At 56.6% G+C, this 19,404-nt stretch overlaps 2 protein-coding genes across 2 annotated transcripts in view; both read left to right on the plus strand.

The window, feature by feature from the left end:
* The first annotated feature begins 3,512 nt into the window (after positions 1-3,512).
* Positions 3,513-19,404, plus strand: part of TSPEAR (thrombospondin type laminin G domain and EAR repeats) — a 43,988-nt gene continuing 28,096 nt past the window's right edge. Inside the window, exon 1 of the mRNA XM_077755336.1 lies at positions 3,513-3,635. Coding sequence (XP_077611462.1) covers positions 3,528-3,635 — 108 coding nt within the window. The 5' untranslated portion in view covers positions 3,513-3,527. The remainder of the gene's footprint in view (positions 3,636-19,404) is intronic.
* LOC144224384 (uncharacterized) lies at positions 15,529-16,191 on the plus strand. The gene has a single exon (XM_077755335.1). The coding sequence runs from the start codon at positions 15,529-15,531 to the stop codon at positions 16,189-16,191; it is 663 nt and encodes a 220-aa protein (XP_077611461.1).

Here is a 19,404-nt window from a genome sequence, read left to right on the forward strand (position 1 = left end):
ACTGATCCATGTGGACTACTGACTCATGGGCATTTGAATTCTCCATCTCTTTGCATGAGTCCACTCGCCTCTTCTTGGGCCTAAACTGGTCTGATTTGTGATGATGGCTATACAGTCAGTCTTACTGTCCCGTAGAGCAACATTTATAGTACCCTAACCTAAATTCCTGGAAGCAAACTTCTCCCGGGCCCTGGGCACACAATTTAAGTCAATGAAATCCATAGAGTAAGGAGGATTTTCTTGGCTGTTGGGTTCTGCCTCCCTTCCCACCTCAGTGAGGAACCCCTTCCTGGAAGCCATCTAGAGTGTGATGGTCCACCTGGCTGAGGAGCCGTGGCTCACACCTGCACTTCCAGCCAACGCAGGTGACCTCCCCTGAATAACCTGGGTCTTGACGGACTCCAGGATAGGAACCCGTCCTGGGGAGCAGTTCAGGGGCATGAAAAGCCTGGCTCCAGGCCAGAAATCCCATGTGTCATCTATTAGGCCCAGCCACAGTCAGTTATGAAGGCTTCACCCAGCCAGCGCCCGAGAAAGCCCCACCACACACCGGGATTGGGACGCAGCCAGGCCCGGCCGTCCTGGGGCAACTGCGGCAGGGACCCGGGGCCGCCAGCCATGCTCCAACGGACATCCGCATTCCTAGCCTGGGCGCCTCCACCAGAGGCCTCCTCGTGGGGTGCCTGGAAGCTACCTTCCCTGCTCTGACTCAGTACCCAGTACTTTTCCACGCCCAACCCTCCTCCTCCTCCTCCCCCACCCTAGGACTCATCAAACCATGGGAGGCTTTCGTCCCGGGCTCCTGGGCATGACCCCCACCAGGTGTGTTTTTGTGCGACATGGGGGCAGTCTGTGCCCCCTCTGGTTTTAGTGTCTTACTCAGACTATTGCAGTGATTACAGTCCTCACTGCTTCTTCCAGTTTGACTTGCTGCTGTTATCGGCTCACGCATCCAGCGGCTCAGCTCGGTCTCTGGCTGGGGGAGTCAACACATACCCATCTTACAGATGAGAAAATTGGGGCCCTGAGAGTTTCAGTGAGTTAGTTGTGGGACAGATCTTAAGATCTAGAAGCTAGTTTAGGACCTATGTGTTGCTAGTTTTGAATTAATGTGCTCGTGGCTACCACCACATCTTCTCTGCTACATTCTAAGTACCCTGAGGACCACAAGTGTTTCTGAAGCTGCCCTTTCGAGAAGCCTTTGTGGAGTAGATGAAAGCCACTAAATGAGAAGAAGCAGGGCTGTTTATTTCACGCTGTAACAGGAGCTCCCCCACCAGCACCGGGGTTGGTGGAGACTCCAAGCTGGGGAGGGAGAGACTTATGGGGTAAAAGAGAGGCTCCCGTGAGCCTGGAGGCTGTGGTGTGGGGGAGCTGCAAGCAGCTCACTCGAAGCCAGCCTCCCACGTGATTGGTTAGGGGATGGGGACGGGGTCTGTCGTCGGCCAAGCCCCAGCTGCTTTGGGCCCATGGCTTCGGGGCTGGCTGGTGTGGAGGCCTTGAGTCAGGGTTCTGTGGCCGTGGGCACGTGACGTGGGCACGTGACAGTCCCCATGTGGTGTGGTCACGGCCCGCACATGGCAAGGTCACAGTTGGCACGTGGCGTGGTCCCAGTCCATGGGTGGCATGGTCATGGCTGGCACGTGGCGAGGTCCCGGTCCACATGTGTACACAGCCTGCCGGCGGATCAGCACTGCAGCGCGTGAGTGTCTAACGGGTTAGAATGAACTTGCCGAGCTTCCCCGTGTGCGTCTGAATGTCCTGCGGTGGCTCCGGCTCTCATAGACGCGGTCACCCCTCCTCCCTGCCTCCAGCGGGGACATTTCCAGGAAGGCACGAACCCTCCGCCCACGTGTGCAGACTGCAGGCGGGGTGTAGCTGAGGAGCCTGGTCTGCATGGGTCTGAAGTGGGGGGAGGGGGCCCAGGAAAAGACTATTTAACCAAACAGTGGAGGGAGGGTCTCGCCCCGGGATCAGCCAGATGGCGGGTCCCCCCTCCTGCTAATGCGCCCTGGCTGCCTGTGCCCGGGGCTCAGCCAGGCCGAGCCACGTCCTGGGGGCTGACCGCCTGCCTATCCTGACCGAGGGCCCAGACCCTGGAGGGGCCTCAGCCTAAACTGCCAGGCCGGCCGTGCACCCAGCGTCTCACAGCATTTTAGGGGGTGAATTGAGGGCGTGGTGTTTACTTAGAGCCTCACATCCTCCAGGGGCCCCCCCAGACACAACCCCACAGGACATGGAGTCCGACCCCGGTGCCCCGCCTGCCCCAGGCCTCTTCAGGGTCAGATCCGGAGCACAGGCTCGCCCCCTCCCCCGAGATGCCCATCTCCTCCTTACGGTCGGTCTGGGACTCTGTCCCCACACACACGACTGCCTCGGGGGTGACCCCTGCCCTTGGCGTTCAGACCCCTTGACGACGTAGACCCATAGGGGCTATGATCCAGTGCCGCCCTTTCCAAGAAGCCGACCTCACCCGCTCTGGCGTGCTGTCTGTGACGCCGGAATAATCCGGGGATGCTGATATAGCCGCCCCTCCTCATGCCCCCCAGAGCTCGTAGGTCGTTCAGGGCCCTGTCCTGCCCCACTGTGCCCCACGCTGTGCACACGCTTCCCCCTGACCGGCGACCTGCAGGGCACGGGATGGCGAGGCCCACCCGCGGTCCAGGCTGCTCACCGGGCCAGCCAGCCCTCCGTCCGTCGCACGCTTGGGCGCGTCCGCACCCTGTGGCTGCCACTCTGCAGAAGGACCTGGGGGTCCCCTGCTGTGCCCGGGCTTGATGGTGGCCCACTCTGGACCCTGCCCTTGACCACTGGGGGTGGGCGGGTGTGAGCCCGGTCGCGCTCCATGCACGGGGGCAGCGGGGGCCTGTCCACGGTCCCCAGTGCGCTCACTGCCCCAGGCGCCCTCCTGGGAGCCCAGGGGACACAGCCCTGCCCCGTGTCCTATCACGTGGCCTCAGCTGAGGCCAGGACAGCCCACGAACTGTGTTTCTGACGACCTTGAACTGCAGGGTGGAGGTTCTCCAGGAGCCTCTGCGAGGCGCTGCCCTTCCACAGCACGCGGGGCACGTGTCACAGCCCCGCTGAGGCCACGGGGAATGCCACGCTCCAGGGTCCCGGAGCTCCTGGAGCTCAGCCCCCCGGGGACTCCTCCTTCCTCTGTCCCCGCGCTCACCCCCCACAGCGTGTGGCTGTCGACTGGGAAACGGTGGGGCCACCAGACGAGCTCGGGGTTTGGTGGAGGGGGGGGTCACCGCAGACTCAGCTGCCGTCGTTAACCCTCAGGGCCTCAGCGTCCCCACTGGTTAAAGGGGAAATGTGTAGGGGCCCCGTGAGGGTTCAGAGCCTGCCGCTCTGGCGCCGGGTAAGTGCCCACATAACCCGCCTGTGGTCTCCCCGACACAGACCTGCGGCCCCTGGACATCCTGACGGAGGCCCTCCCTCCAAACGGCGCTGCAGGCGGAATCAGGGTGACACAGGCCCAGGGCGTGCGAGGACTCCAGCTCTCAGCCGCCGCCCCCCACGCCATGAGCTTCCCTGCGTCGAGGATTTTCTTCCGATGCGACCTCTTCCCTGAAGAATTTTCGATCGTCATAACCTTGAAAGCTCCCATTCTTCCCCCTAAGGTCAGTGACGCTCTTTACTCCTCACGTTCCTTTGTGATGTCCTCACTGCCCGAGCCTGCAGCAGACACGGCCGCTCCAGACTGTGCCCAGGCTCCGGCCAGGGGCTCCTACGGTATCTCTGGGGTCAAGAGTGGCCGGCCTTGATAGGTAGTAAGGTCGCCGTCACAGCGTGTGTGCAAGCAGAGCCTGAGGGGCCATCTGCTGGGAATTTGTACCGTTAATTCCTACAACGGTGATTTTTCCGGCGGGCTGAACCGTCAAAGGCTAGGAATAACACTTAGAGTTTTTACTTTGACATCTTTTCACGGAAAATGTAGACGATAAAGTAGTAATAACAGGCCTTTTTGGGTGTGGTTACCTGTGGTCTGAGGTTTCATCCACCTCCGACCCAGCTAATATTCCCATCCCCCACCAGGCTGGCAGCCCCCGAAGGCGAGGATCCCCAGGGCCCACCGCTGCTTCCTCGTGGGGCCCAGGACGGGACACCTCATAGGTGTGTGACCAAGTCAGAGTCCTCGGCTAAGAAAGGAGGGCCCTCCCACCCCAGTCACGGTCCTTGTTGGCTTGCGCTGTGGGAGGTGACGCTCCCGGGCGGTCCTGTGGCGTCTGCTCACGAAAGCTGCTCTCTTTCCTGCAGTTGAGTCTGAGCTTCCTACTCCACTCACTGCATTTTCCCCTTTCTGTAATTTCCGTTGTCTTCTGTTTTATATAAATTCCACTTCTCAGCGCAAAGCCTCTGTCTTGTCAGCCACTGTCCTGAACACGACCCCAATATTTGGCCGCAAAGACTCCACTCCATGGACGACTCGGACGTGAGTGCCGCCCACGGACGGGCTGTGCTGTCCCCTCCGTCTTTTATTTCTGCTGTGCTCAGTGATTATTGTTTTGGGTAAAACTTGTGTTGCAGAAACATCTTTTATTCTAGTGCTTCCACATAGGGGATTAAGTACAGCACGTGGTGACCACATTGTATCACTGAGATAGCGCTACCCAGGGGACTCAAACTACATCACTCCGGGAAGCGGCTTTTATACAAGTGGCTTTATTTATGTTGTATTTAAAGTTTGTTTATTTTGAGAGAGGCAGGGAGAGAGTAGGGGAGGGGCAGAGAGAGAGGGAGAGAGGGAATCCCAAGCAGGCTCCGAGTACTGTCAGGGCAGAGCCCGATGCAAGGCCAGAACCCACAAACCCGAGATCATGACCTGAGCTGAAATCGATAGAGGGACAGTTAACCCACTGAGCCGCCCAGGTGCCCCAGGTCTTCTCATCCTTAACAGGGGTGTTTTCCCATGGATTTATATTTTCTTTAATGCAACAAAATGATGTTCCACAGCCTCTAGAGGACCAGCTTTACAGTTATTTTGTTCTTAAGGATTTGTTCATTTCATCTAATTTATGTAATTTATTGGCCTACAGTTGTTTGTAGCAGTTCTCTGTAATCCTTTTTTTTCTGTAAAGGCTGATAGCAGTGTCCTCTCTTCATTTCTGATTCTCACCATTTGTGTCTTCTCTCCTTCTCTCTCTCTCATGATCAATATAGCTAAAGAGTTGTCAACTTTATTGATCTTTGAAAAGAATCAGTTTTACTGATGTTTCTCTATTGTTTTTCTGTTCTCTGTTTAGCTTACTTATGCTCTAATCATTATCGTTTCCTTCCTTCTGCTGGTCTCCAGTGCCTTAAAGTGGAAGTTTAGGTTATTGATTTGAGACCTTTCTTTATTCATATAGCAACTTACAGCTGTAAATCTCTAAGAAGTGTTTTAGCTGCATCCTGTAAGTTCTGGTATTTTGCTCTTCCCTTTCATTCATTTAAAAGTATTTTTTAAATTAAAAAAAATTAAAATTTATTTTTGAGATAGAGAGAGACAGACAGAACACAATCAGAGAAGGGCAGAGAGAGAGGGAGACACAGAATCTGAAGCAGGCTCTGGGCTCTGAGCTGTCAGCATAGCTGTGGGACTTGAACCCACAAACCCTGAGATCGTGACCTGAGCTGAAGTCGGATGCTCAACCTACTAAGCCACCTAAAAGTATTTTACAATTTCCCTTTTGAATTCTTCTTTGACCTTTTGGTTAGTTAGGAGTGTGTTGTTTAATGTCCATATATCTATGAACTCCCCCAATTTTTTTTCTGTTACTAATTTCTAATTTTGTTCCCTTGTGGTCAGAGAACATACTTTGTGTTTTTCTATCCATTTTAACACACTGGGGGGTGTTTGATGGCCTCGCCTATGTTCTGTCCTAGAGGATGTGCTGTGTGCATTTCTGAAGGATGTATATTCTGCTGTTGTTGGGTGGGGTGTCCTACGGATGTCCGTTAGGTGTTGCTGGTTTACCGTGTTCTTCATGTCCTTGTCGGTCTTCTCTCAGTTGTTCTTTCCGTTGTTGAAATTGGGATATTGAGGTCTTCAACTAATATTATTGAATGGCCTATTTTTTCCTATATGTGTGTCAGCTTTTGCTTTGTTTATTTTGGTACTCTGTTATTATTTGCATATATGTTTAAATTTGTTATATGTTCCTCATTGATTGACCTTTTTATCATTATAAAATATCCCTCTTTGTCTCTAGTAACAATTTTTGTCTTAAAGTCTACCTTATCTGATGTTAGTAAATATTAATATTTTCTTGTGGCTGCTGTTTGCATGATATATTTTTTCTATTCTTTTACTTTCAATCTAGCTGTATCTTTGACTCTAAAGTGTCTCCTATAATGAGTGTATAGTTGAATCTTAATTTTATCCAGTCTGACAATCTTCCCCTTGATTGTATTATTGAATTCATTCACAATTCATGTTACTATTGATATATGATTGATCTTCATTATTCATGGATTTGGCATTTGCAACTTTAGCTACTCACTCAAATTGATTCGTAATCTCAAAGTCAATACTCATGGTGCTTTCACAGTCATTCCTGGATGCGCATAGAGCAGCAAAACATTGAGTGTCCCCACACACAGATTCCCAGCAGAGGTCAAACAAGGTGATGGTCTCCTTCCTGTTTCAGCTCATGGTGCAAACAAGTGTCTTGTGCTGTCTATTTAGTGCCACATTTCCCATGCTCCTGTGTTTATTTTGGTGATGTGTCTGCTTGACGTGGCCTCATAAGTGCCAGAAGGCTGTGATGTGCCGCATGGAGAAAATACATGTGTTGGTTAAGCTTCCTTAGGGCGTGAGTTATGTTGTGATCGGAAGGGAGTTCAGTGTTGAAGAATCAGCAATGAATATTAGATATTCGCTGTGACATAATAATGTGTATTGAGATATATAATATGATATATATAGAATATATGTATAATAAAAATATATGTCTCTGTCCCTGGTTCTTGGTAATATTTGGTCTTTGACCCCCATTCCTGACACAGAGCTCCTAAATCCCTCGGGATTTCCTGGGTGGTAGGAATGATTTCTGTTCTGACGAGGTGATTCTTGGTCGGCTTCGGGATGGGGGCTACTCACCAGAACGACCAGGCTTTGATTAGAGGCTTCGTGCTGTCAGCTCCACCCCCATCCTCAGGACAGGGGAGGGTGGCTAGAAACCTACTCTGTTGTGCAGCCGAGTCAGGCAGGCGCTGTGCGTAACTGGGCACCTACTACCGCCAGCTGGCCTCTAAGTGGGGGCCGTCTCGTGGGCCGGTGCCCTTAGCCTGGGGGTCTGTGCTAGCGCTGCGTAGTGTCAGAATGGAACCGAGCTGTGGGGCACCTGGTCAGCTGGTGTCAGAAGCGTTATGTGCGGGAGATGGGAGGCACTGCGTTTTTTCCTGGACACACACGCCGCGAGGTTCTGTCTCGGCCGGCTGTTGAAAATGAGACGAGGGGCTCACGGGAACCTGTGACCCCCCAGGAGCCAAGCGTCAACATCTGCTGAGCCGGTGCGCACAGCGATTCCCCATCACCTGACTGCGCCCGCGGCGAGAACCAGCTGCAGCTGGACGGAGCCCCAGCCACGGCCGGTCCCTCCCTCCGTCCTCTGTCGGCGCGTTCTCGTGCACTGAGTGAATGTTTTCTCAGGCGGATTTTTTATTTGCTGATTTTTCACTTTTTGAAAAAGCTTCTCCTAGTGTTTGCTCTCTAGGGCTTCCGCGTGTTTATTTTACCTTAGCTGAATCAGTTTCTGAGTTAGAGCGGCTCCGTTCCCGGGGCGTAAAAACATGCTCCCTTTCGTACAGGACGCTGTCCCTTCTTGTCCCTTTTCATGGTCTTGCTGTTAACACACGCTCCATCTGCCCATGTTAAAAACCCAATAATGTATTGTTGCAATTATTACCTAAGTGCTTTTTATGACTCCAAAGAAGCCGAGAGAAGAAAGGAAAGCAAGGATTATACGTACAGGCTTTGTTCCCCTGGCCTCTTCATCATCTGGCGACCTTCCCGTTTTCCTGTGAATGTGCGTCGCCATCGGCACGCGCACCGTGATGTGGCTGTTTGTGGGTCTTCGCGTGCATCTTATTTGAGTGCGTTGAGCTTCCTGGATGTGTAGATTAAAGTTTTTCAATAGATTTAGAAAGTTTTGAGACACTATTTCTTTGAATTATAACATTCGTCCGCTGAGGACTGACTGCCAGCAGCCTCAGTAGAGACCCCAGGCCCACCCACCAGACCGGCCCCTCCAAGCCCCCGCTGAGGCCTGCAGCTCAGAGCGCCATGGCCGCATGTCCGCGAGGATGTGACGGGCCACGAGGGACGGCGTGCATTCACTCGGTCACAGGTGTGGATGCAAACATGGGGCATGAAGCCATGAAGAGAGCAACTGCCCCTCGTAGCCTGCGTCCACGACTCTGGCCCCCTGGGAGCCAGTCTCTGCCCCCCAGGACACTTCTTCCTCACGCCTGCCCCAGGGCTCCCTCCCGGGGGAGCGCGCCCCATCTATGCCCCCTACAGGCAGCATCCCCCACAGGGTGCATCCTGCCCCGTGGCCAGGAGGGCCTGGCACCATCAGGCCTGTCCTCAGCTGGGCACCCCCTCTTGGCTGAGCCCAGATGCTAGGATTGCCCCACCCTCACCCCTGCCCTTGGAGAGAAGGTCTGTTTACAAGGGCAACCCCCCACGGGGAGGAGCACAGGCTGCACATCCAGAAAATCGGCTGATTGCGATGGTCTCTGCAGAAGCATCGAGCATCTCTGGTATCTTTACTCCGGGACAAACAGGAAACCCTGAGGCCCTTCCAGGAGCCGCGCCAGCTGGCGCCTCTCGGACTGGGAAGCAGCACAGCGAAAACTCGGCGTGACTCCGGCACCAACAAGGAAGGGAAGCTCCGCTCAGCTGCCCGGACCCTCGCCCGGGAGTATAAAAGCCGACAGCCAGCCTGAGACCTCACACACTCACCCACACACTCACACTCACACTCACACTCACACACACCCTCCTCCACCCCGCCCCCACCATGGCCGCGTCCACCCTGTCCGTCTGCTCCAGCGACCTGAGCTANATCTGCCCCAGGGCACCCGCCATGGCAGACAAGGCTGAGCCCTCACTGTTGGGCCGGCCCCCTGGGCTGCTCCAAGCTCCCTAGGGCCACCCCGCGTCCTCCTCTCCATCCTGGCTGCACTGGGGTCACTCCGTCCTGTCTATGTGAGTGACTGGTCTGTTAACCAATAAAGTCGTTGTCCGTCTCTCTCCCAAGGCCTCGCATGCATGTCTTGGCGAACGGGGAAGGGCTTTGACGTTGCCCGCGGGCTGGGCTGCTCTGCGCCAGGCCTGGAGCTGCATCCGTTACAGCAGCGCCGCGGGCAGGGCTGGCCACCCTGCTGGGTGTCCCGTGGGGATCGTCCCCCGCGGCCACACAGAGAAGCCTGCCCACCCGGGAGACCCCCAGGTCCCTTCACCAGCGAGGGAGGGAGGGCCGTCTGTCCGGGCCTGAGCCGTACATCTCGGGGCCTCGGAGCTTTGCCAGGGACGAAGGAGGCCCATTTAATAAAGCTCCTGCCTTGGAGGGTGAAGCCGCTCGTGGTGCCAGCCAGTCTCCAGGGACCCTCAGCACAGGGGCGGACACTTCCCTCCACGTGAAGACACCAGGAGCATGAGTGCTGTGCGCAGCGATGACGGGTGCCTGTGTCATCAGGGCTCTGCAGAGAAACAGCCAATAGGATGTGTGCGGGCGCACACAGTGATTTTGAGGAGTTGCTTCACGTGACTGTGGGGGCCGGCAAGTCCCAAATCTACAGGACAGGCCTCCCAGGCAAGAGCTGACGTTGGAGCTTGAGCCCCAAGATGGGCTGCTGGGAGACCCCGGCTACCTCTTGGGGGATCTCCGTCTGGGCTCCCATGTCCTTCAGCTGATGGGGTGAGGCCCACCCACTATATAGCAGATGATCTGCTTCCAGTCGACTGATTTAAATACTAGTCTCCACCTTCACAGCAAGGTCTGTATGTGTTTGACCAAACAACTGAGCGTGATGGCCTGGCCAAGGTGACACATAAAATGATCTCTCCGGACCATCAGCGCAGGGTCTGGGGTACCGAAAATGGTGGGGCTCGCTGGGCTGTCCCCCCAGGATTTCAAGTATGCAGGCAGGTTGCCTTGTTGGAAGAGACGGGGAAGAGGGATTCACCCCGGCCCTGCAGGCACGGTGCTCGGCACGGACATCCCCTGGAGGATGCAGGCCCTGCCTGGGCCACGGATGGTCCCCAGGGAGCAGGGGCCACGTCTGGGGGGCCTCACGAGCCCTCTGGCCACCTGCGGGGGAGCATGCATGGCGACATTGTGGCGGATCAGCCCCCAGCCAGAAGGAGGCAGGTGTCCGGGGGGAGCGTTCCTGGCCACAAGCATGGTGACCCCAGGCGGGCTGGCCGGCCGGTCACCCAGGATCCCGTGGGCGCCAACACCCCCCCACCCCGTGTGTGGTGCAGGGCGTGCCCGTCCCTCGTCCCCGGTGCCCAAGTCGCCCTCGTGGGAGCCCCACTCCGAGAAAGCCACAGCCACCAGCCCGGCCTCTCCCTGGGTGCTGCCCCTCCCCTCCCCTGCCCTGTCGGACTCAGCCCCATCTTCTGGCCCCCACCCCTCCTTCCCTGCCAGGGCCGCCCCGGGCCCTGCCTCTCCTTCTTCTCCCCGAACACCCCTCCTCCCGGGCTGCTTCCACCCTCCCCAGTGGTGCGGCCCTGCAGACGGCCAGGCCGCGGCCCCTCGCAGACCCTTTAGTGGGCATCAAGCCCCCTCCCGCCCCTCCGCCCGCCGCTCCCATGTCACCCGCAGCCCACTCCCCACCATGCTTGAGTCTCTTCTTCCGGAAGCTATCTCAAAGCTGACCCTTGAGTGAAGTACCTGTGTGTGTTATAACCTGGGATGGCGACCTCGGTATCTGAAGCCGACGTGGTCCATCCCGCTCCTGATGGCTGCCACTTCCTGTCTTCTTTCCCCGGGCGCGCCCTTGTGTTTGGCGGAGCAAATGTCCTAGTCTTCGGAAAAGCGTCTGTGGGCATCAGTGAGCCTCCGAGGAAGGCTCGCTGCTGCAGAGAGGACGCGCTTGCCTTTGTCTGGTGCGTGGAGCCCAGGCCCGGAGCATGTCTGCATCCGTGGCCCTGCTCGGTGGGCTGCCCGAGGGGGCAATCGATCGGGGGTGCAGGGCGGGGCCAGGCTGGGCTCTGCTACCCGAGGGGGCGATCGATCGGGGGTGCAGGGTGGGGCCAGGCCATGCCCAGGGCGACCGGGATGCTTCCTCCCAGCAGCCAGCCGGCCCTGGGTGGGCACAAGTGGGGGCGTGGGGGCGCCTCTGCCGACTCCCAGCCCTGAAGGCACAGCCCTACAGGAAGGCAGGCTCCTGCCTTTGACTTCCGGCCCCTTCAACGCACAGAACTGCTCACTCCAGAGTCCCTGTCAGCCGGACTGGCATGTGCCCGGGGTCCAAAGTGACGCTGGGTCCAGCTAAGTGCTGTGGCTCGGAGCAGGAGCCCTTCCCTGCGCTCTGAACCAGCACGAGAAGAAAGGAACGGCATCTCTGTTCTCACTAACCTGTACCCGAAATCCGGCATTTCAAGCGGTTGTGGGCAGCCAACAGACCCGCGTGGATGGGCAGAGCCTCTGGCAGACGCGGAGGTCAGGGCGAGGGCCGCACCGGGACAGCCGGCTCCCGCTTTCGGAGGCGCCTGGACGGCAGCACGGCACCTGGGCCCGGAGGAGCGCACTCAATCCCTCGCCGGTTTCCAGGTTTCAGTGTGTTTTAATATCATCGTGCCCTTTGATTTCCATCAGGTTTTTTCTTTCTTCATTTAGAACCGGCTGGAGGCTCCTCAGGCTGGCGGGAGGGGGAGGCAGGCACGGGAAGGGTCGGGGCCCCCGGTGCCCTCTGGCCTGTGAGAAGCCCCCGGACGCCCCGACTCTTGGGGAGGACTGTGCGTGCCCCTGGTGTTTGTGGACCCTCAGATCTTGAGGGTCCTTCCCTTTCAGCCACTGTCTTTTAATTTGTCCTCCGTGGTTTTCGCGGCAGGTGTGTACGGGCCCACCGGGGAGTCGGACGGCCCCAGCGGGAGGGCAGGCGGCAGGGAGGCCTGCCCAGTGAGCCCCCCGCGTGCAGGAGGCGGGCAGGCCCCACTCCGGGCCCCCAGCGGGGAGACGGGAGGCGGCTGAGTGCGGCACATGGCCGTGCGCTCCGCGAGGGCTTGCTGGCTCCTTCAGTTGCGACGGTACCGCCATCTTCTTGGGTTTGATCTGATGAATCGTTTCGAGAGTTTTGTTTTTATCTAATAAAAAATAGTAGATGAAACGTACTTTGTTTTTATTTTTTTAGTTTATTTATTTGAGAGAGAGAACACGAGAGGGGGAGGAGCAGAGAGAGAGACTCCCAAGCAAGCTCTGCACTGTCAGCACAGCCCGATGTGGGGCTCGAACCCATGAACCATGAGATCATGACCTGAGCCAAAGTCAAGAGTTGGACACTTAACCGCCTGAGCCCCAGGCGCCCCGACAGATGCGTACCCAGCCCCGAGCCCTGCGCGCCACCCCTGAAGTTCTCCATTGGTCGTTCTCTTGTTCCTCCTGCTTCTTGTCTTTAAAATACCTTCCACGCTGTCTTTCTTTTCCTTCCCTGCTGTTTTGAAAGACATCCATCCTGTGTTTAGTCACGCCAGTGAATGTCTAAGTCTCCCTTTACGTTTGTGTTTCAACCGGTAAAGTCACCGATCAAAAACAGCGTGAGAAACTCCTCCTTGAGACAGAATTGGTTGTTTCTCTCCCCATCTGGCCGCACCCCGCACCTTTCAGCTTTCTGTGACCACCTAACGGGCCACCGTCTGAAAGAAACGTGGTCCGAGCCACATGCGTGTTACAGCCACCCCAGCAGCTGCATTTAATGGTGAAAGAGAGGGGCGCCTGGGGGGCTCAGCCGGTCAAGCATCCGACCTCAGCTCAGGTCATGATCTCACCATTTGTGGGTTCGAGCCCCGCGTCGGGCTCTGTGCTGACAGCTCGGAGCCTGGAGCTGCTTCGGGGTCTGTGTCTCCCTCTCTCTCTGACCCTCCCCTGCTTGTGCTCGGTCTCTGTCTTTCTCAAAGATAAATAAACATTAAAAAAAATAAGCTTGTAGAATTCGGCAGCGTGTGTCCAGGGCTGGCTCGAAGCACCTGATGCTCGTGGAATCCACAAGTCCGTCCAGCCCACGTGCGCACATCCCGTCCCTTCGGCTCTGGGAAGCACATCCTCTGCCATTTCTTTGACTGTTGCTTTGATCTCAGCTGCTCCTCTCCCTCGCTGACCGCTGGGTTACAGGCTTGGTCTCGGCCGAACACCCCGTCCGTGTTTTGTATGTTCTCTGACCACGTCTGTGGGTGCTTTCTTGTGTTTGCTTGTTCTGGAGGCATCAACATTTGTCCTTCAGACCGCAGCAGTGGTGGCCTTTCCTGCCTCCGCTGTGAGCCTTTGATCCGGCTGCTTGGTGTTAATTTCCTCGAACACTTGCCGTTTTCCACCATTTTGTTTGGAATGAGGACGTCCTGGTTAAAAGCATCGATCCTGTATGTGCTGGCTTCAGTCCCACTTCAGCCACGTTGGGCTGTGTGACCCTGAGTAGGTGGCTTCACTGCTCTGTGCCCAGGCTTCCTCCTCTGTTCGTTCACAGTATGGGACAACTTCTCACTTAGTTGATGTGAAAACTAAGTGAGTTACCAGACATGAATCGCCCAGATCCCCCGCCGACTCAGAAAAGGGTAGCTAATGTCACCAACATCATTAGTGCTATTCTGAGCATTGTTTTCTAAGACGATGAATCCCCCCCCCCACGCCTGCGCATGATGACTTCCTGTTCTAGGTTCACTGCGACCAGGTCCTGTGCCCCACGTTCTCTGACATTTTCTTCTGGGTGTTGCTGTGGATCCTCGAGAGTCCGTCACTCACGTGCGGTCTTCAGGACAGACAGGCTGCCTCCACGCTGTGTCCTCCTGGGACCGTCCCGGGGTGAGGGGCGCTGTGCTTGGCCCTGGGGCGTGGGGGACGCAGGCGTGTGCTGAAGGGCACCTGTGTGCAGGTGAGGCATTGATGGAGGCGGAATGACCAAGCGGCGTACCAGTCCCTCGCCCTGGGCCCCCCACGGCCGCACCTCAGCCCCTCCACGACCCCAGACACGCCGCGTGTGTTCTCTGGGGGCTTGACAGTGTCTCACCCGTGGTCCGTTAATGCTCCTTGTAGACAGAGAAGAAAAGAAAGGAAGTTACCGCTGGAGCAGCTGCCGATTGCTGATACAAGAAGGGGGGGGGGCAGCCTCACTGGAGACTCCCCCAGACCCGAAAGGGTAATAAGGGGACATCATGAGCCACATGATGTGCACACACACAGAGGCACATGCACACAAAGATGCACACACAGAGGCACATGCACACCAGGATGCACACACAGAGGCACACGCACACCAGGACGCACACACATGCAGACACACACGCACACCAGACCAATGTGGGCAAGCGTGGTGCGGGCTTTGGTGCTTGGCCCCCTGGTTGTGACTTGTGCTCACGTCAGACAAGTGGCCACCACCGAGGGAAATGGGTAAAGGGCAGCGGGAGATCCCTGCATAATTTTTTGTAACTTCTTGTGAATCTATAATTTTAAAAAAGTCCACAAAGAACCCTCAGGCCCACATGGCTTCTCTCTGGATTCTATCGGGGGAACAGGACGCCAGGGCAGCGTCCCACAGTCACACCCCCGCCTCCTGGCTGCTGCACCCTTGCTGTTGCCCGGTCCTTCCTCAAGCTTTAGCCAGGGAACTGGCCCGATCCCCAAGTCAACGCCACGGAACGGCCAGAATCTGAGAAGTGTCCTGCGCTGTCATCACTGCTTCTGTGACGCCCAGGCTGTCGAATCCACGTGGGCATCGCGCACCCCTGAGCGTAAGGGAAAGACCCGCCCCGGCTGCCTGCCTCCCTCCTGGGGCTGCGTGCTGGGGCCCTCAAGCCCTATGGCCACCCCCTAGGTGAGCCTGTGAAAGACCAACGACCCAGGCTCCCGGAGGCGTCAGGTGTCTGCTTGCTGCCCTCTGCTCTGCTCAGCCCGTGGGCCCCACCGAGGGGTCTGATGTCCTCCTGGGTCCCCCTAGGGCAGCGGGGGCAGCTCTGCACCTTTCTCCCACGTAACCCGTGGAAGCCTGTGCAGCCACAAGCAGCCTGACGGGAGGCTACCAAGGCCGTCTGCCATGGGGAGTCATGGGCACGCATTTCCCTGACACCCCACGAGGGCCTCAGCTTCCCCGAGGGCCACAACCCGGCAGGGCGTCATCGGGAGCCTCCTGGTCACATGACTCATCTAATGTGGCTTCCCTGACCCGGGCACACAGCAACAAGGAAGGGGCGGTGAGTCTCCTGTGGGGACAACATGAGCCTCAGGCCGATATAAAAGTCGTGGCGTCCCAGGGACCAGGCACACACACACTCACACTCACACACACACTCACACGCACCCTCCTCCAGCCCCCGCCCCCACCATGGCCGCGTCCACCCTGTCCGTCTGCTCCAGCGACCTGAGCTACGGCAGCCGCGTCTGCCTGCCCGGGGCCCCTGACTCCTGCCCCGGCTCCTCCTGGCAGGGGGGCGACTGCCCAGAGAGCTGCTGCGAGCCCCCCTGCTGCGCCCCCAGCTGCTGCGCCCCCGCCCCCTGCCTGACCCTCCTCTGCACCCCTGCGAGCTGCGTGTGCAGCCCGTGCCAGCCAGCCTGCACCAGCTCCTGCGGCACCTCCTCCCCCTGCCAGGGAGCCCGCTGCGCCCCTGTGTGCTGCACCCCTGTGTGCTGCAAGCCCGTGTGCTGCACCCCTGTGTGCTGCAAGCCTGTCTGCTGCAAGCCTGTCTCCTGCACCCCTGTGTGCTGCAGGCCTGTCTCCTGCACCCCTGTCTGCTGCAAGCCCGTCTGCTGCACCCCTGTGTGCTCCGGGTCCACCCCCTGCTGCCAGCCCAGCCCCTGCTGCAGACCCTCCTCCTCCATGTCCCTGCTCTGCCGCCCCGTGTGCAAGCCCGCCTGCTGCGCCCCTGCCTCCTGCTGCTGCGCCCCTGCCTCCTGCTGCCGCCCGGCCTCCTGCGTGTCCCTGCTCTGCCGCCCCGCGTGCCCCCGCCCCGCCTGCTGCGGCCCCGCCTCGGGCCAGTCCTGCTGCTGACGGGCATGTCCCCCGAGGCCAGCTGGGCTCCGGTCCCACCCGGTGACCGGTCCTCCCGGCCAGCCCTAGTCTGCCCTGACCTGTGTCAGGCGGCTGCCCCCACCCAGGACGGGGCCCCCCGTGGGTCCACTCTCCTGACCTGACCTCGGCCTCCTGCCTCCCGGGAACGCTGGCCCCGCGGCTTCCCGGGGCTTCGGCCCCCAGGAGGCGCCTGCCCCTGCTCTGGGTCACCTGTCCTTCCCTCCCCCTTTCGCTGCTGGGGTCGCTTGGCCCCCACCTCCCACCTGCCAGCCCCTCCTCGGGCACCCCAATAAACTCACTTCACCGGCCGATCTGCCTCCTTCCATCCGACCCTCATGGGGGTGGGGGATCCCAGGGTTTTGCCCAGACGTGGTCTCCCCCAGCCTGGAACATTTCTGGAACCCGGGGACGGAGCGGCCCCAGAGGCGGGGCCTAACTCCTGTGGGCGGGGCCTAACTCCTGTGGGCGGGGCCGCGGGGTGGGACTCCGCCCTCGCCCAGGAAGCTCGTGCTGCTGGGCCGGGTGCCCAGGGCTTCCCAGGCTGGCCCCCTGCAGACGGGCCGTGGTCTGGGGGTTCTCATCCCCTGGCCCGTGTCCACCCACCGCCCCATCTGGACAAACTGCCCCCGGATGAGGGTCTGGAGGCTCCAGGCAGCACAGCGTCTATGGGCCTGGGGTGGCCCTGGGGTCCTGTGGGCTCTACCCGGTTAGCGGAAAGGTGACGGAGCGGGGGAGGCAGTGCCCCAGGCAAGATGGGGTGATGGGGACTGGATTCCTTCCCACCTGGGCCAACTCATATTGACAAGGTCATGGGCCCGAGGCGCACAGAACCAGTGCACCTGTGGGAGAGATGTGCAAGGCTCTTGTCACTGTGGGCGCCCTCACCACCTGGACAGGGCTTCCAGCCCCCTGCAGAGGGGCGAACCCCACGGGACTCCAAGGACCCCGAGTTTCCTAGATGGCCTTGGGGGTTGGGAGAAGCCCAGGCAGCCAATGCTGTGGGCAGAATGCTGGAGAAGAGACCCGTCACAGAGCATCAGCCCCCCCACCCCCCGCCCTGGAACCCGCTGTGCTCGGCCCGCTCATGTCCCTCCCTGCCAGCCCCTGGCACCGCTGGGCTGCTGTCTCCATGTTGAGTCATTCCCAGAATGCCATGAGTCTGGAACCGTATAGCACATTCCAGACCTTCTCCTGCCATCAGGCGGGTCTAAGTCCTCATGGTGTGACTGCTCAGTTGTTTTTCTAATCTGTTTTTGTTGATGCAAAATACGTGTAACATCAAGTTTACCATCGTGACCGTTTTTAAGTGTGTCATTCGGTGGTGTTAAGTCCATTCACAGGGCTGTGCGGCCGTCTCTACCCTCTGCCCCCACGACTCTTCATCTCCGAGAAATGAAACCCTGTCCCCATGAAACACGGACCTCCCCATCTCCCCTCCCCGGCCTGGCACCCACCCTTCTGCTTCGGGTCTCTGAAGCTCCTCACACAAGTGGAATCGTTCTTTACCCAGCCTAGTGTGCTCATGTCTCGTCCGTGTTCTAGCCAGACTTGCTTCCTTTTTTAGGGCTGAATAATAGTCCGCAGTATGGATGGACCACATCTGCTTGTCCATCTGTCTGCTGATGGGCACCTCGATTAGTCTGCATCTTAGCAGTTGCGAATAATGGTGCTGTGAGCGTGCGTGTCCAAGCGTCTCCTTGAATCCCTGCTTTCAGTTCTTCTGGGTCTATACCCGCTATAATTACTGGATCGTGTGGTAATTCCACCACTACTTTTTTGAAGAACCATGACACAAATTCCCTCAGTAGCTGGACCATTTCATATTCCACAAAGGCTTCAACTTCTCCACGTCTCGTCAACACTTGTTATTTTCTCCTTGTTACATATATGGATTACGTATGTTATCTCCTCATTGTGCTTACATTTACATGAATATTCTTTGTAATATATATAGTTATCTCCTTGTACTTATATTTATATAAATATTAGGTTATATATGATACACATTCTTATCTTAATGGATGTAAGGTGGTTTCTCAATGTAGTTTTGATTTGTGTTTCTCTAATGATTAGTAATGTGGAGCCTCTTTTCACATGCTTATTGGCCACATAATTTGTACTTTTTGTTTGGAAAAATGTCTATTCAAGTCCTTTGCTCATTTTGGAATTGGGTTGTTTTGTTTTCTGTTGTTGAGTTTTAGGAATTCTCTATACATTTTATATATTAATTTCTTATCAGACACATGATTTTCAAATATTTTCTCCCATTTTATTGAGGTTACCTTTTCATCTCCATTGGTGCTGCCTTTTGATGCAAACTATTTAGCATTTTTACGAGAGCCGATTTTTATATTTTTCTTATGTTGCCTGTGCGTTGGGTGTCACATCCAGGGAACGATTGCAAAATCCAGTGTTGCAAAGCCTTTGTCCTGTGTTCTCTTCTAAGAGTCCTATAGTTTTCGGTCTTCCATTTAGGTCATGGATCCATTTTGAGTTCAGTTTTGCATGTGGTGTGAGGGAAGAGCCCACTTACCTTCTTTTGCCTTGGGGATAGTGGGTTTTGCCCACACTGTTTGTTGAAAAGACTGTCATTTCTCCATTGAAGGGACTTGGTGCCCTTTCAAAAATGACTTGATTGACCTAATATGTTTATTTCTGGACTCTAATGTACTCCGTTGGTCCAAATGTCTGTTTTATGAACACAGCATCGCCCTGTGTCCATTTTTGTAGCTTTGTAGGTTGTTATCAATCTAATTTATTGTCAAGTTAACTAACATACAGTGTACACAGTGAGCTCTTGGCTTCGAGAGTAGAATCCCATGATTCCTTGCTTACATACAGCACCCAGTGTCCATCCCAACAGGTGCCCTCCTCAGTGCCCATCCCCCATGTCCCCCCCCACCATCTACCGTCAGTTTGTTCTTTGTGTTTAAGAGTCTCTTATGGTTTGCCTCCCTGTAGCTTTGTAGTTTCAAAATCAGGGAGTGGGAGTCCTCTAGCTTTTTTTTTTTTTCAGGATTGTTTTGGCTATGTGTGATTCCATGTGAATTTAAGGATGGAGTTTTATGTTTCTATAAAACACCTCACTGAGATTTCAAGAGTGACTGCATTATATGTGTAGATTGCTTTGGATAATATTGGCATCCTAACGACATTGAGTCTTCCAATCCATGAACATGGGATGTCTTTCCA

This window comes from Crocuta crocuta, unplaced genomic scaffold (assembly GCF_008692635.1).
Source record: "Crocuta crocuta isolate KB4526 unplaced genomic scaffold, BGI_CrCroc_1.0 scaffold675, whole genome shotgun sequence".
NCBI lineage: Eukaryota > Metazoa > Chordata > Mammalia > Carnivora > Hyaenidae > Crocuta > Crocuta crocuta.